At 38.6% G+C, this 16,567-nt stretch overlaps 1 protein-coding gene across 1 annotated transcript in view; it reads right to left on the bottom strand.

Moving 5' to 3' along the window:
- Positions 1-1,015: 1,015 nt before the first annotated feature.
- The window catches only part of LOC117561708 (collagen alpha-1(XXV) chain), a 144,303-nt gene continuing 128,751 nt past the window's right edge, over positions 1,016-16,567 (bottom strand). The window contains exons 25-38 of the mRNA XM_034239309.1: positions 16,453-16,497; positions 15,678-15,758; positions 15,507-15,569; positions 15,310-15,360; positions 11,936-11,962; positions 11,416-11,496; positions 10,668-10,703; positions 9,620-9,673; positions 9,461-9,514; positions 9,186-9,212; positions 8,386-8,439; positions 6,744-6,830; positions 4,895-4,933; positions 1,016-4,146 (exon numbers count right to left, since the gene is read on the bottom strand). Of these exons, the coding sequence (XP_034095200.1) occupies positions 4,144-4,146; positions 4,895-4,933; positions 6,744-6,830; positions 8,386-8,439; positions 9,186-9,212; positions 9,461-9,514; positions 9,620-9,673; positions 10,668-10,703; positions 11,416-11,496; positions 11,936-11,962; positions 15,310-15,360; positions 15,507-15,569; positions 15,678-15,758; positions 16,453-16,497 (702 nt within the window). The 3' untranslated portion in view covers positions 1,016-4,143. The remainder of the gene's footprint in view (positions 4,147-4,894; positions 4,934-6,743; positions 6,831-8,385; positions 8,440-9,185; positions 9,213-9,460; positions 9,515-9,619; positions 9,674-10,667; positions 10,704-11,415; positions 11,497-11,935; positions 11,963-15,309; positions 15,361-15,506; positions 15,570-15,677; positions 15,759-16,452; positions 16,498-16,567) is intronic.

The following is a 16,567-nucleotide window of genomic DNA, read 5'->3' as shown; positions in this document are numbered from 1 at the left end:
GGATCTGTGAGCTAACCACGCCCCGTTCATTTGCATATAAGGAATGGAAATGTCTCATCATGAAATACAAGTCACATGAAATAAATAAATGCGCCATTATGAAATACGAGTCTCTTGAAATAAATAAATGCGTCATTATGAAATACAAGTCATCTGAAATAAATAAATATGTCATTATGAAATACAAGTCTCTTGAAATAAATAAATGTGTCATTATGAAATAAAAGTCTCTTGAAATAAATAAATGTGTCATTATGAAATAAAAGTCCCATGAAATAAATAAATGTGTATTTAAATGTACATGTATACATATTTATTGCCTAATTTATTTATTTTAGAATTAATTTCATAGCCATATTTATATATATGTATTTATTTAATTATTTATTTAATTTTGGCTTAAATGGCATTCCATAGAGGAGAAAGGCTGCAGCCTTCCTCTCCCAGGTCGTGGCCATGCAGAAGAGAGCTCACAAGGCTTCGTCTTTCCCGCTTGCTGGCTGTTCGCTCCTCCTCTCTATGAGCTGTAGTGACGTAGGGGACTTTCTTCTGTGTCCGATATCGCGTTAAACAGGATTTCATTCATTTTACATTCATTGCTTACTTCCACATGCCTTTTCTCCTCCTTATCTCTTTCATAACTTTATATGTAATACATGTTAACGGCGTCAATAGCCACTTTAATGATACTAATGGACGGTAGTCCCGGATGTCGTCATGAAGGATTTTCAGAATAAAAGCTTGGTATTGAGAACTTCCGTTTTTTTCCAGAATAAAATAGCATTTAAACTGACGGTATGTTTAAGGTACATTATGCCATAAAACATTGATTTTAATTTCTAACACACATTACATATAGTACTTATATGTTAACATATAGTACTTATATGTTAGCATATAGATTTTGCAATACTTGCTCACGTTTCATCTATACTGTAGGTTTTAAATGTGCTTTACACAGTTGGGTTTACATAAATATATGTTCTACCAATAAAGGCACGTCTTTTGTTTGATGTATTTGATAGACTGTGTTTATTTGGCTCCAACAGTACAGTCATATGAAATGTCACCTTGAAATATAGCAGTGTGTGAACACAATGGTCTTTAAAGAAATTTCAATCAAACGGATACAAAATGAGACGACAGAACATAAACTGAAAATATTACCACAACCAAAGAAAATGCAGTTTTAACTCAAAGCCACAACATGGATTTTGCCTAAATACCATTAAACATGTTTACTCTTGCACCGAGGCTGCATTTAATTTTTGGAGAGTATGTGGTATTACAGTAAGGCTATGGTGTATTTGAGGGTATAGATCTGTTAGGGTTTCTGACAAGAGTCTTTTTCAATACACCGGCACTTTAAATCCGATGACTTGTATGGAAATACATGTTTGAAATATTTTGGGTCTTCTGCAAATAGCATAATAAACTAAATTTGAATATATAACAAAAAAACACAACAATCAATCAATCAAACAAAAACAAAACTGTTAAAAAAAATCAATTATAAAATTAGCTGCACATGCTAAACATACAGCAACTTGTGAAGTGAAATACTGTAACAGATGGAAATTAAAACGCATAAAAAAAACCTAAATATAAAGTCATGGAAATAACATTTAGAAATATGGGAGACAGCTTTTTGAGGATGCATTGAAACCAATCAAATGTAATGAAAGGTCCATGTTTCATTTGTTTCTTCGTCCTCTGGTAAATAAACATTTTCTTCCATAGTGGTATACAGGGTAGCATGACTGCACAAATGGAGCTTTTGAAACCACAGCGATGTGATGTTTCAGCTGCATTTGACGCTACGCACATTAACCAAAGTATAAATTGCACTTCTTGTCAATTGAGCACACATTTAACGGTACATTAATAATCCACTATACATATATCAAACTACATTCAATGCAAAGAGAGAGATAGAGAGAAAAGAAGCGTGAGAAAAGCGGTGATATTTTTACTTCATCTGGTGCATTTCGTAGTCACGTTTTGACACAAAATAAAAGCAGATTGTAAGGCCGTATAGCTGAAGTAGAACAGTGAATACACGCTGCTCTGTTTTTTGTAAATGACCACCTTCCTTCACACGATCCGTTACGATCCAAAATTCATAATATAGAGAGAACCGCAGCGGACATGAAAAGCCAAAACAACTGAAAGGAATGCTGTTAAGAACCAAAAATGCCTTCACTTAAGAAATTATAGAAAAATAAATAATGTACCACTTAAAATATTGAGACAAATATATGCACAGAAAACTTTAAATTGTTACATACATAAAAACCCCAACAACAATAAAGAAAGCTGTTGTGTACCGCTGATAGAGCAGCACCATCATAATCTATACAGGTGAGATGAACTGTACAATCAAACGGAAACCATACGGGAATAACCCTTCTCCAATCCACCTGTGGCTGGTGCTACATCACAACAAAATGTTGGTGTTTCACATGCATATTTCTCATGTTGCAGAATCACCTTGCATAGCACCTACTATGTCAGAAGGCAATTTGAATATAAGAAATGTGAAAAAGATGGGTAAAATATGCTGAAAAATAAACAAATACTGCTCCATCTGATATGGAATGTGACATAACTGGCCACCGGGTACACTGTGGTGTGTTAATGGACCAATTCACTTAGCTTTTCTTTCACTGTTTTCCATTTGTTTAAGACAATACATGAGGTGTAAAAGAGTGTTCTGCTCAATATGTGAAAACCAGCTACTGTTTCTTTATGGTTCTGTTACACTTCCTCAAATCAAAGCTTATTATATATAAGAAATCCATCAGAAAGAAATTGTGCACATGCAGTGAATCAACAACACTGTACAACTAACAGCCCAAAAGTCCAGAATGAACAGCAGATGTGTTACAATGCTGGATGTGATTTGCACAAACCAGGATGTGTTCCTGATGGACGCATGTACACGGCTGTAACCTGTACAAACTATTCATATGAAAAACAGTTCTTTTTTCGATACTCCAACCAAACAAAGCTCCTGAAATAAACACCATTCCGATAAGTCAAAATAAAATATAACGTTTCTGATAAAGGAATGAATAAAAGCTTGAGGCACCAAAGGCTATCATACACAAAAAATACAATGTTAAAGAATGAGAGCAACAACGAAAACAAGAAAAAAAGACGATTGCATTGTGTTAACGCTCTCAGTAGACGTCGGAGCGCTCCTGGTGATCCCTCTGCAGATCCACGAGACACTCTCCTGCAGAATCCCCAATCCTAGGGTGGGGGGGGCAGGCCTGTCCAAACTCAAACCCATGAGCCTGATTTGTGTACCTGACAGTTCCCCCTCCCTCTTGTCCGGAGACGAGGCACCACACTGATGCTGAGCCACATGAGTGCAGTATAGTGATAGAACCTGCGGATATCATACCCTCTGCAGGCATCACCTCAATAAAGCAACAATAACCAACGGCTTTACTTTCAGAGGGGGGGGGGGGGGGGGTTTCAGGCTACCAGCCATGGCGTGACTCCCTTTGGGGGGAAGATTAAAGGAAAGCAGAAATTACCAAATCAGAGCTCTTGGCGGGGGGGGGGGGGGGGGGGGTTGTGATTTATGTTAGTGTTTTTCTTTTTCTGCAGAAGCCAACCACAAAACAGTGACATGTATGTACAATACATATAAATATAGTTTGCATGCGTTTGCAGGGGCAGGGGTGCAATGTTCTGTTTGGCACAGTTTTTCTTCTTTTTTTAGTCTTTTAGAAAATGTTGCTGCATGAATGGGCGGTGTTGAGACCATAACAACACAAAACATGTAGCGTTTGGTGTTAGAGAGCCAGTCCAGACCCTCCTCCTCCTCTTCCTCCTCCTTCCACGCCACCGTGAGTGTGCGGCGCTGCAGTCTGAGCCATGCAAAGACCACAGAGACAAGTTCTGCCGCCAGCCGAGGATCTGAACCCCACCACGATGTGGATGTGAGAGCGGACACACACGGTTGTTTTTCCACACGGTGATGTGAGTAGAAGCAGCTTAGGGCGGGTAACTCAGGACGTATCATTGTACACATAGACTTCTTTTTTCTTTTAGACATTTTCCATTAAAAAAACTATAAATACCATAAAAGAAGCATTATTTACAAACTCCATGCGTTTCGGGTTAGAGTGATCACTGCAAGAAAAACACAGGAGAGAGAAGGACGTGAAGATGTTGCCAGTGGTTCATCACTCAAATGGACAATCTGGTTTTGACACAGTGCGGTGTTCTTCACACGACAGAGAAACGTTGTTACGGCTTATTTAACAGGAAACCCATGCAAACGTAGAGAAGCAGAAACACACATTAATAACATGAACTGATACAGAGTGATCAAAAATATTAGGAGCATTTTATTATCTGAATTAAACCTGAAATATAGATTAAATCAGTCCAAAACTTTAACCTTTCTGTCCCATTCCAGAAAGAAAGATGCAGTCATTTTTGGTAAGGCAAAACACTATGAAAAATATTGTTAATAATAATAATAATAATAATAATTTTGAGTGTTTTTCTCCATGTCTTCTTTCAGAGTAGTGTAACTAAAACGATCTTTGTCTATTTGTGTCTGTCGATGTCTCCTAAATTCATTAAAAGCCAGCTTTAGATAATGCCTTATTTGCATATTTTTTATTTCAGAAAACTTGTTTTACAAAACAAATATTCTCTTAATGTAAGGAATCATGGTGATATATGAAGAAATGAAGACACCACTATCATTATCAGTTTCTCTGGTTTTACTATTTATAGGCACGTGTTTGAGTAAAATTAAATTATTTTTTATGTAGACGTTGAGATTTTAGAAAATTCTCTACGTTGAGATGTCCTTACATTTTGTTCACTCTGTATCTGTGTAGTTGAAATATAAATATACTCATCTCACCTTCTGCCAGCATCCAGGCATTGGTAATCCATCTGGGCCCTGATGAGAGAAAAGAAGCGGGGAAGCAAAAGGAAAAACATGAGCACTGGAACAGGTTTGGGTTTAACAGATGAATAAACATTAATATGCAAAAAGCAGAGAGAGTAAAGACATACAAGCTACTTATAAAAACCCCATTCTGCCACATCTATTCAAATCAAACCACAGGCAAATGACCTAATGATAATGCACTTTAACTATTCATTTCTCACATGCTGGTTATTTGTATTTCTGGATACTGAAGGGGAAAATGTGATTCTGCTGATTTGGGTCATTGCGCTGACCAAAGTGTATCATTATGTTAAAATATTGAATGTGACGCTATGGTGTCTAGTGTAAAGGATGACGTGTCAGAATGCAAACTGCATAAACCTTCTCTGATCAGTTGCGAAAGTAAGTTCTTCAAAAATGTTTGTGTAACAGGAAATTAGGAACGAGGAAAGGTTGTGAAGTAACCCTTTATAAACACTAAAGACTGTTTTAACTGCGCATTAAGCCTGCATCTGGATGTGTCCTGATAAATGAGTGTTATAACATGTATTCTCATTCATGCACATAATACACAGCAACATACAGCTCATGCACATGTCTCTGGTTTTATTAAAGTTACCCCACAGTTATAAAACAACAATAATAAGATGGATGGGAGTGTATCTGAAAATAAAGTCATTGCAGCTCGTGTATATGCAATTTAATGAGATGGCATTTTTGATAAATGAAGTATACTCTATCTAATTTCTTTGTAAGCACACACACAATCAATATAGCCTTTTAAAATCAGTTTAAAGCTTATAATTTAACGACTAACTACCCAGAGTGTAAAAACGAGCATTGCATTACACAGCACTCATTCAGAAGCAACCAAATAATAATTCTGGAGAAATATCCAGTTGTTTGTTTTTCCCTTGTCATCATGGTCTGGCCCAATTGGTACACATAAAGGAAGAGGGGAAGGGGAGTTAAAAGAGTGGAGGGGGAGGGGGGGGTCCATGTGCACGTAGCATCAGTAAAGGGGTCTGTGTTAGCATCAGGTTACAAAAGAACTCCATGGAGGAATCAGCAGTGGGGAAAAAAGGATTTAGGAAGAATTTATTTACAGTTTGAATAAGAGCAAAGGAAGGATTCAGTTAGAGGGATAGATTACATTATCCATGTTTTTATTTTGTATATTTCACTTGTAAATGTGTATTATCTAAAAGAGGCTGCTTGCTGTCAGAGAGTTAGTGACGTATATCTTGGTGCATGTTGTTTTTTTCAAAATGGAAAATGTATTTGTGATAAAAAATAAAGTGCCTGTCAAGCTCTCAAGGTCATGCATGGTTTTGATTGGGTGAGGACTGAAGGTGAGCGGCATGCATGGGTGAGAGGTGGAGGAAGAAGAGAGATACTGTACCAATTGGCATGGGGCATCCAGCCCGTCCAGACCTGGCTGCCCTGGTTCCCCCTTTTCACCCTTAAATCCCCGGAAACCCTGTTTTGCAAAGACGACCTAGGAGTGTTACTGGGAGAGAGGTGGACGACCTTTAACCCCCCCCCGCATCCGTCCTCTACCATGGACACAAGAAGGGGGGGGGGGGGGGGGGGATGGGAGGGAGGAGCGACCCTGTGAGCTTGCTGATACCACAAACCAGTTATATGCTTTCTTAGGCATTTCATTTTAGGATTCTGAATCTTTGATCGTCATTCAAAATATCTCATCCATATTGTTTCATTTTGAGAGTAGCTGGTATCTGTTTAGCCACAGGATGCCCCCCCCCCCCACTGTTTGGGACGGCTGCTCTACGACCTGCAGCTCACAGTGGGGACATACCAATGGGCAGGGTGCATCTAATCCAGGGGCCCCCTGTTCTCCTTTCTCGCCCTTAGGCCCTTTTTTGCCCTTCTTTCCCTTCTCCCCCTGTGGATACAACGTTTTGGTAAAGTTAGCATCATTTTTTTCCCGTACATTTGGGAGAGATATTAGGAAGGGAGTGATTAAAAAAAGGGAGGCTACAGCTCACAGAGGAGGAAGACACATGGTCAGCGTTAGATAGGAGGGGAGACCAGGGTACTCTAAAAACATTCCTTAGGACAGGAAGAGGAGGAGAAAAGGGGAACGTTACAATAGGAAGGAGTAAAGGAGCTGATCGCTTTAAGGGGTGTCAAGGGCACAAAGGATGAGAAAGAGTAGCAGGGAAGAAACCTCCAGAAGGACAGAATTAAATAAACTACACACTGAAAAAAGTTAAAACTGTATCCCTTCATATTGAGGCGGAGTTAGTCTTCTTATACTGTAGCATTCCGTACATGCACGAGAGTATAACAACATACATATACATAAACATTTCAGAATTACATTTCTTTGCACCAAACTTTAAAGGGAATATCACAGGCACTGTTATGGCTCTTATGAGAATAGATTGTCAGTACAAAATAATACTTATTTTTCGGAAAATTGTTCTATACTTTATTGTGTCTATGAAAAATTAGCTCATTATCAAAGTGCTATGACAGTGCCTGATTATTGTGTTTTACAGAGAAGAAAAGGATCGTATCTGAGTTGGACAAGGTGAGGTCAACAGACATGAGAACGCCCAATACTGATTGTGTTATTTTCAGGGATGGGATAGAGTTCCTCAGTGACATTAAGCATCTAATAATCACATTGGAAGTGTTATGGGAACAGACAGGTTTAGCACTGCAAAGGGAAGGGTTATCAACAGGCTCAGGATCTAATGGAAGGGACATGTTGAAGTATGTGCATGCATGGAAATAACAGACATACAACAAATGTGAATTTATAGAATCTGTTGTCAATGGACTTATGTAGGCAAACATGTCGAATCACGCCTAAAAATGAGATTTGATTTTGAGAAATGAAATGACAAATCATTCAAAAGTGGAGAACAAAACTTTGAGCGGACTGGATGGTATTTCATGAGAAATATGTTTTAAATTGTATGGAGTTGTTATCTTCAATGGTATAATGAGGGCCATTGTTGGTTTAATAAAAAATAAATACAGAGCCAGGGAAAGGGCGGTCTATCCCCCCCCCAAAAAAACAGAATTTCTGAATATAAAGCTGTGGATTTCTGATAAAAACTTGGATATTCTCTGAGATTAAAGTGGTATATTTTTTGAGATAACTCAGAGAATATTATCATTTATTTCCTGAAACTTTACAAATGTAATCTTAGAAAAATCCCAAAAATGTGTTGCCATTTATACAATTTATGTAATCAAAATGGTTGCTAATAAGGTATTCTGTCTTAATTATATACCTGTCAAAATTAAATACAATTAATTCAAGACGCATTTAAATATATATTTTAAAAGAAAATTCCTTTTGTGCACTCTATTTCTTCAAACGACCGTATACACTACCCTCTTTATTTCCTGTTACTGTCCATTGACATCAGTCCTCTGTTAGACGTTAAGGTGTTAACAAGCCATAACATCTTCTCTACATCTACCTTTTCTCCTCTTTCCCCAACGTCGCCTTTCTCTCCTATTAAGCCTTGCAACCCCTGCAAAAGTACAACTCCATTCAATTACTCTGGCTTTAATTGCAAGGACAAGAGAGAGTGCTGCTGTCCTGACAAAAGCTGAAAGCAAACAAATTAGGGGCTGAAAGAGGGTGAAAACGAAACATATAGACATCAAAAGAAAGTGGAGGAATGTGAAACAAGAAAAAGTAAATAATGCAAAATATGAGGCTTTTAAAATCTCAAAGGGAAAACTGACATTCCCAATAATCAAATGCAACCACATATGCACATAACTATGAATAATACATTTTTAAACAAGGTCAACCTTCACTGATTGTGCGATTAGCCTCAGGTGTGGAGCATTACATAAAATACAAAGAAAACCAGCATCTGTGTGTATATAAAAATGTAATATGACAAATGCTGGGATATTTATAATCTGAATCTAATTACTAACTTCAACCAAAGATCATATTCCAAGTTATTGTTGACTTTTGGTATATATTTGTTTGATATACGGTCTTTTTACATGATGTGACTTAGAGCTGTCACAGTATCAGATTTTTACTACATGATTATCACTCAAAGATTAATTAAAATCTATAGAACAACATGTATATAGAATCATTTGTCAATAATCTCATTATCACGCGACCTAATGTATTCTTTTTATTTATTATATAATCCAGACCTTGGATGAATCCAACAATTACTGATGTCAATTGAGGCAATAAAAAAGGCGCCTTCAGAGAAAACTATAAAATAAAAAGGTTTTGGAGACTTACATCCAGGCCTGGTGTTCCAGCAGCTCCCTGCAAATAAACAACAACATTAAGTGAATTGTAATTATACAGTTGACTTCATCATATGCTGACATCTACATATCAACTTTGCACCAATCCTACTTTAAGTAATAAAAGAGGCACATTTAAGCAGCAAAAAAAATTGCACATTAAAAAAAGAGGGGTAATTATTTAACTGTTTGTAGCTGACATTATTGAGCATCAATATACATCAAGATAGTGTGTCTTCAACAGGATAATGTGCTCATCAAACTCACAGGAAGTCCGTAAGGGCCCCTTGGTCCTGGATCGCCTGACGCTCCTCTCTCACCCTAATACAAATAAATCAGTGTTGCAATCACGTGAAACAGATAAAACATCTCATATAAAAGCTGAAATCAGTCAGATATAAGGTGAAAGTCAAATGTGGATCTTACGATGTCGCCCTTTGGCCCCGCCGGCCCCGCTGGCCCCACAGGCCCGTCCTGGCCCTGCAGAGAGTGGTGTTGTCATGGTGAGTTATGGCCATAGTATTTTTAAATTCATTTCCAAACAAATAGATAGAAAGCATGTTAATTTGTACAATATTCCCAGCCCTACACCGGCACACAGAACGGCTGCTCGTACACGTGCATTTGCCACAGAGGGACATTTACAACACTGCTGACACAGTTAATGTATGAGTGTGTGTTAATGCTGAGTTAATGCAACACGGGACAAAACGACAGCCTGAAAATGCTGCAACAGCTGAGAGAATACAACTCAGAATGGCTTCATTTAACTCATGAGATAAGATGTGAACAACTAAAAAAAGTGTATAAATCCTCAGGTTGCACTTTATTTCACAGTACACTAATTAAACATGTCAAAAGTAGAATAAATATGTTCTTAGTTAGATATTACACAATCAGTTTACCCTCTGTAATTAGAAACTGTCATATTAGACCCAAAATGTACTATTCTTACACACTATCATATCAAATTGTACTCCCATTAGAAACCAAAAAGGAGATCTTATACACTTTTACAAGATATGAGTCTAAATGAAGCATATATTATTTGATTTCTTGACTCTGCTCTTGTAAATTGGCATCTATTGTGTATTAGGATTTGCTATTTGAGTGTAATTTAATGTACCATTGTCTAAATGTAGTATACGATGGGTGTAACATATCAGGTTTCTAATTACAGTGGTGTATGGCCTCTTAGGATATAAATGTGTTTATTAAATGTCTAAGAAAGTACATAATAATTATAGTTTTGGTCTAATTTGACAAAGTATGCTCTATAAGTCTCTTATTAGTGTACTGTAAAACATATAGTGCCTCTTAACTGCCTTCTTAGTCACAGTGAAACACGATAAAATGGAATGATGGTGGTAACTCATCTGAGGAAAGGGGGGACTGTATGAAGGATGGGGGGGGGGCGGGGGGGAGACAGTAGACAATTGGGAGGGGTGAAGCCTCTCGGTCACATGACACTCACCCTAATTCCGGGCTTGCCGTCCAAGCCGGATGCTCCCTGCGAGGTTATGGAGGTATGAGTGACATGAACAAGGCGGGATTAGTTACAGATGAACACTGTTATTAGGACAGGTCGATGGCAGGGTTCACAACAACTACATTACACACAGAAAACCACAGGCAGGAAATGGAAAACGAGATATATAAAGAGACACACACACACTCACACACACACACTCAAATGCACAATTAAAAAAAATCACACAGGGCTTAAATAGAAATGAGCAGTGGCGGTTCTAGACCAATTTGACTGGGGGGGCCAGGCTGGGGCCAGTTCTTTCATGAGAGGGGCACAATAAAAGAGGGTTAAAAAGACAAAAACAGTATAAAGTAATTGTGTAAAAAAAACATAAAATACAGTAATTGGTATTTGTTTTAGTAAATGTAAGTTATAGTCCTTTGTTTCAGTAGTTTAGAGTATTTGTTTTAGTAACTTTAAGTGACAATTTAAAACATAAACAGTAGTTTAATCTCCACTGTACATCCGGGTCTCTGATTTGATTTAGTTCCAATAAATCATCATATTGTAACCTTTTGTATGGAGGGGGGCCACAGGGGGGTCCCTGGTCAGTGTTACGGGGGCACTGGCCCCTGTTGGCCCCCACCCCCTAGAACCGCCCCTGGAAATGAGAGACTGTATGGATGTCTGAGGAAATAAAAGGGCAAGGCTTTGTGGTTTCACATTTCCCATGATGCACGGCTTTACTTACGGGCAGACCCAGCGGCCCGCGGTCCCCTTTGTGTCCTGTTTCTCCTCGGATACCCTTCATACCGTGCAAACCAGATTCACCCTAAAAAAGACAGAGAGGGAACATGGGAAGCAGGCAGAAGTGTTATAATTTAAAACCTTGATGCAAGATTCTTTAGATTTGTGGGGATAAATGCACTTACTGGAGGTAAGTGACAGCTAAATACATGCTATGTCTAAACAATTAAATACATAATGTATTCTAGACTCACTCCTGTGCTTCATCATGCTATCTATCTGACACAAAGACTAATACGAATGTCACGAAAAGCTGCAGAAAATGCTAAAACTCAAATAGAGAACATGCATCAGAATGTAGAATCTAATAAAAGTAATTTTTATGAGCATTCATATTAATCTAGAGCAAAATTCTACAATTATTAAACTTTAACTACGGACACATATGTCGAAATATATAATAGAAAGGTATTACAATACAAGTGCGCGTCTGTTTTAATTACAGTCATGATAATGTGATTTACCTTTGCTCCAGAGAAACCATGGGGACCCTGAAAACACAGAAAACATTGCAAAATATTATTCATTACATTATTACATTACATTACATTGCATTTAGCTGCCGCTTTTATCCAAAGCGACTTACAATAAGTGCGTTCGACCAACAAAATACAAACTTGAAGAAAACAGAATCATATAAGTACATCAGGTTTCATAGAGCCAAACATTTCAAGTGCTACTCAACTGGCTTTAGATAAGCCAGTCCTTTATTAGTATATAAGTGCTTTGTTAATAGTTCTATCGCTCGAAGTGGAGTCGAAAGAGATGAGTTTTCAGTCTGCGCCGGAAGGTGTGTAAGCTTTCTGCTGTCCTGATGTCAATGGGGAGCTCATTCCACCATCCTGGAGCCAGGATAGCAAACCCACGTGTTTTTGCTGATGGGAACTTGGGTCCCCCTCACAGTGAGGGTGCAGCGAGCTGTTTGGCTGATGCAGAGCGGAGTGCACGTGCTGGGGTGTACGGTTTAACCATGTCCTGGATGTAGGAAGGGCCAGATCCATTCGCAGCATGGTACGCAAGTAACATTGTCTTGAAGTGGATTCTAGCAGTTATCGGAAGCCAGTGGAGGGAGCGGAGGAGCGGCGTGGTGTGGGAGAATTTAGGAAGGTTGAAGACCAAACGAGCAGCTGCATTCTGGATGAGCTGCAGAGGTCGGATGGCACATGCAGGTAGACCAGCCAGGAGGGAGTTGCAGTAGTCTAGGCGTGAGATGACAAGAGTCTGGACTAGAACCTGCATCGCTTTCTGGGTCAGGAGGGGACGTATCCTCCTGATGTTGTAAAGCGTGTATCTGCAGCAACGGGTTGTGGCAGCTATGTTTGCAGTGAAGGACAGTTTGTTATCTAGGATCACACCCAGATTCCTTGCAGTCTGAGTCGGGGAAACAACAGAGGGGCCGATGTTGATTGTCAGGTCAAGAGTGGGACAATCTTTTCCCGGAAGGAAAAGCAGTTCAGTCTTGTCAAGGTTGAGCTTGAGGTGGTGAGCAGACATCCACTGAGAGATGTCAGCTAGACAAGCAGAGATGCGTGCGACGACCTGGGTCTCTGAGCGGGGAAAGGACATCATTAATTGGGTGTCGTCAGCGTAGCAGTGGTATGAAAAACCATGCGGGCTAATGACTGATCCGAGCGAGTTTGTGTACAAGGAGAAGAGGAGGGGACCAAGAACAGAGCCCTGAGGTACCTCTGTAGTTAATTGACAAGGGTCGGACTCCGACACTCTCCAAGTAACCCTGTAGGTGCGGCCTTTGAGGTACTGTATGAGGTGATGAGGGAAAGTGCAGAGCCTGACACTCCAAGTTCTTGGAGAGTGCGAAGGAGGATCTGATGATTCACCGTGTCGAATGCAGCAGACAGGTCCAAAAGGATGATGACAGAGGAGAGGGAGGCTGCTTTAGCCGTGTGCAGTTCCTCAGTATTCTGTGGCTTGACTCATAATCAACAAGATTTTATTTCTTATTTTAAAGAGCTAAACCAAGCTTTTTTTGGGTCTTTTTACCTGTAATTTATCCACATTTTCCCTCACGAAATCTCAAGTGCACTACTGTGAAACATCCCACAGACATTGAAGGGTGTTCTGTTAAGTGTTATCTTTTTTCCCCCATACGAGCACACCTTGCTGTGGAAGTACAGCCGACTATAATATTTACGTTGAAGTTTGGCCGTGTTTTGACATGAACTGGCTCTCTCACCAAAATAATGAAACACAACAACTCTAGAAACTGTTTGGGCTCGTTCACAGGGAGGAGGAAAGTCATCGTTGTGCATGTTAAAGTTCACCTCATTACTTATTTAATTATTAATACAAGTCCTCCCTGCATAGCAGCACCTTACTCCATCTTGAACTGTCCAATCATATAACCAGTGTAATTATTCAACTATAATAACACTTAGGCAGGGTTGGGTTGTAACGGAATACATGTAACGGCGTTACGTAATCAGAATACAAAAATCAAGTAACTGTATTCAGCTCGCGTTACATTTGAAAAACGAGTAATCTGATTACAGTTACTTTCGTAAACCTGAAGTGAATACATTTTAGATTACTTATAGGAATTATTGGTGGAAAGATTTCCTCTCAACATTTAATATTAATTACTATAGGTACAGCCGAATCATCACAGCACAAAACCTATTACCGCCGCAGATGGACCAAAAAGCGTTTGAAAAAAAATTGCGGGTCCGCTCGCTCAGTGAAACAATAACAACGAAACATGGAGGAACAAAAGTCTGCGTTTAAATCGCGTTTGTGTGTGTGTATATAGGTGTATGTGGTTAAAACACATCAGCCTGCGGTCGCTCTTTAGCCTTTCTAACGATTATTTCTGAAGGTAAACACAGTGAAGGCGGTGCGTGAAAGGCACTGCGCGGCGCGCTCGTCTTCTCAGAGTTAACCCTCCCGCTGCCTCCTGGTGCTGCAGAGATTTCATGAAGTGAAGGAGGTTTTCCTTCTATAAAACAGCTGCGGGCAGCAGATACTGTGAGTGTCACGGACATGAATTCATAGATCAAGGCAGACTGGTGCACACACTCTCCTGTTTTGCCAATCCGGTGCTTAAACAAATATAGCTCTACACCCCTGGCCGAAATGTCCTTAAAAGGAAGTTCGAGTTCGACATTTTAATTCATGTCCTGCCAACACTGGCAGGACAGAAGGCGACACGCCAGTTCTAAGCCGTGTCCCTCACTCCTCACATCCCAAGCTGCATCCCCAAAAAGTGTATTATGTTGTTACATCGTTTCAGATGTGATGTTTCAGTTGTGTTCCTGATAATCCATTAAAACAGTAAAAACACGTTCAGTGTCCTTTTGCTTTTTGTGTCTCCTGTACACCAAAACATACCATCTGTGATGGAAAAAGAAAGTAATCCAAAAGTAATCTAAAAGTAATCTGATTACGTTACCTTTTTAAGACACGTAACTGTAACTGTATTCGGATTACTTTCAGAGCCATGTAATCAGTAACTGATTACATTTACAAAGTAACCCTCCCAACCCTGCACTTAGGTAATTGTATATCTCTAACATAGCATTTTAATATTTACATATATATTGTAGTATGTAGTACAATGTGCAGATTTGAACTTAATTTCTTATGTTAATAATATACATATTTTTATTCTTTTTTATTGTATTTTCTTATTGCACATTTATACTTCATCTTTTGTATATTCATACAAATATTTGTTTTACACTACTCTATCTTTTATATATATATAGATATGTTTTCAGTCTAAACTGTCACAAACCTAATTTCCCCAGGAAAAACACAATATTCAGATTGTGATTCAGATGGCTAAAATATTTTTCTTTTAAAATTGTGATGAAAAACTCACCATGGGTCCCGGGGGTCCGTGGGGCCCTGATGGCCCTGGGGTGCCAATGATCTGAAAACAGTAACATACAATCAATGAATTATGTTCTACAGTAACAGAACAACACATGACTGTATGTCAGTTTGCAATGAACGGCTTACAGTATTTAATACACTACGTGAGTTTATGTTGAATAATATTTCATAAATGAGACTTACTGAAGAACCTTGAAGACCAGGCAGACCTGCGTCCCCCTTGTCTCCTCTCATCCCGTTCACACCCTGAGACAGAGGGCAGACGAACATAAATACTGTTTTTAAGAGGCGTAGTCAAAGGAAATGTTAGATAATATACTGTAAATATGTATATTTTTATATATAGATTATTACAGGTAGGCCAGTTAAACCAGTTCCTCCTTTGTCCCCTGAAGCTCCGGGCATCCCCATGTCTCCTTTAGAGCCTTTGTAGCCCTGAGAGAGAATACAAAGGAATTATAGTTTCAATTATTCACCCTGCAGATATGTTTGCAAATGTCTTCGCATATAATATTAAAATGTAAAATGTCTCCAAATCTGCATATTCCTACTAGAAAGTCCTGTGTAAGTAACAAAGGGTTTAGCTAATGACAGAAGCCATCATCTATTTTTAAATGGTACAACTCTGTCTCAATATGAAGAAATCTATTATATTGTGTAACAAAAATGAAAAAACATACAAAAGAGAAAGCCCAAATATTCAAAGACAACATTAAAAATACTCAACAAGTCAATCGCTATCTTCAGAAAAGTGTGTTAATTGATTCCCCATTTAAGTTTTTATTACAGTTTAATTGAATCTGGTATTTTTTATTGTTATACCAATCAGCTGCAACATGTCCCACTATCCTTAATTACATTTGACTTTTACAAAATATATTTTTGAGAGGAATTCATTTTTATCATAGATCATCTGCTCTTCTCTCCAGAAACTTCAATAAACAATTTCTAAATTGAACATAAACCAGATTTCTGTATTCATGTTTCAATATGTACACACACATGGATTTTTAAATACATTAACTCTCCTCCACAATGTTCTGACTTTTCTTTCTTATTTCTTATAATGTGAATAAACTGAAATGAACACGGCCTGTGTTCTACACTAACAATAAATATAAGAACTCACTCTTTCCCCATCGAGTCCCGGGAAGCCATGCATCCCACGATCCCCCTGTGAGAGGAATACAAATACTTTGTTGGTAGTTTGCACGTTTACCATTGAGGATGGAATTATTTAAACA

Source organism: Gymnodraco acuticeps, unplaced genomic scaffold, assembly GCF_902827175.1.
Source record: "Gymnodraco acuticeps unplaced genomic scaffold, fGymAcu1.1, whole genome shotgun sequence".
Lineage (NCBI taxonomy): Eukaryota > Metazoa > Chordata > Actinopteri > Perciformes > Bathydraconidae > Gymnodraco > Gymnodraco acuticeps.
This window is presented reverse-complemented; position numbering and strand designations above follow the sequence as displayed.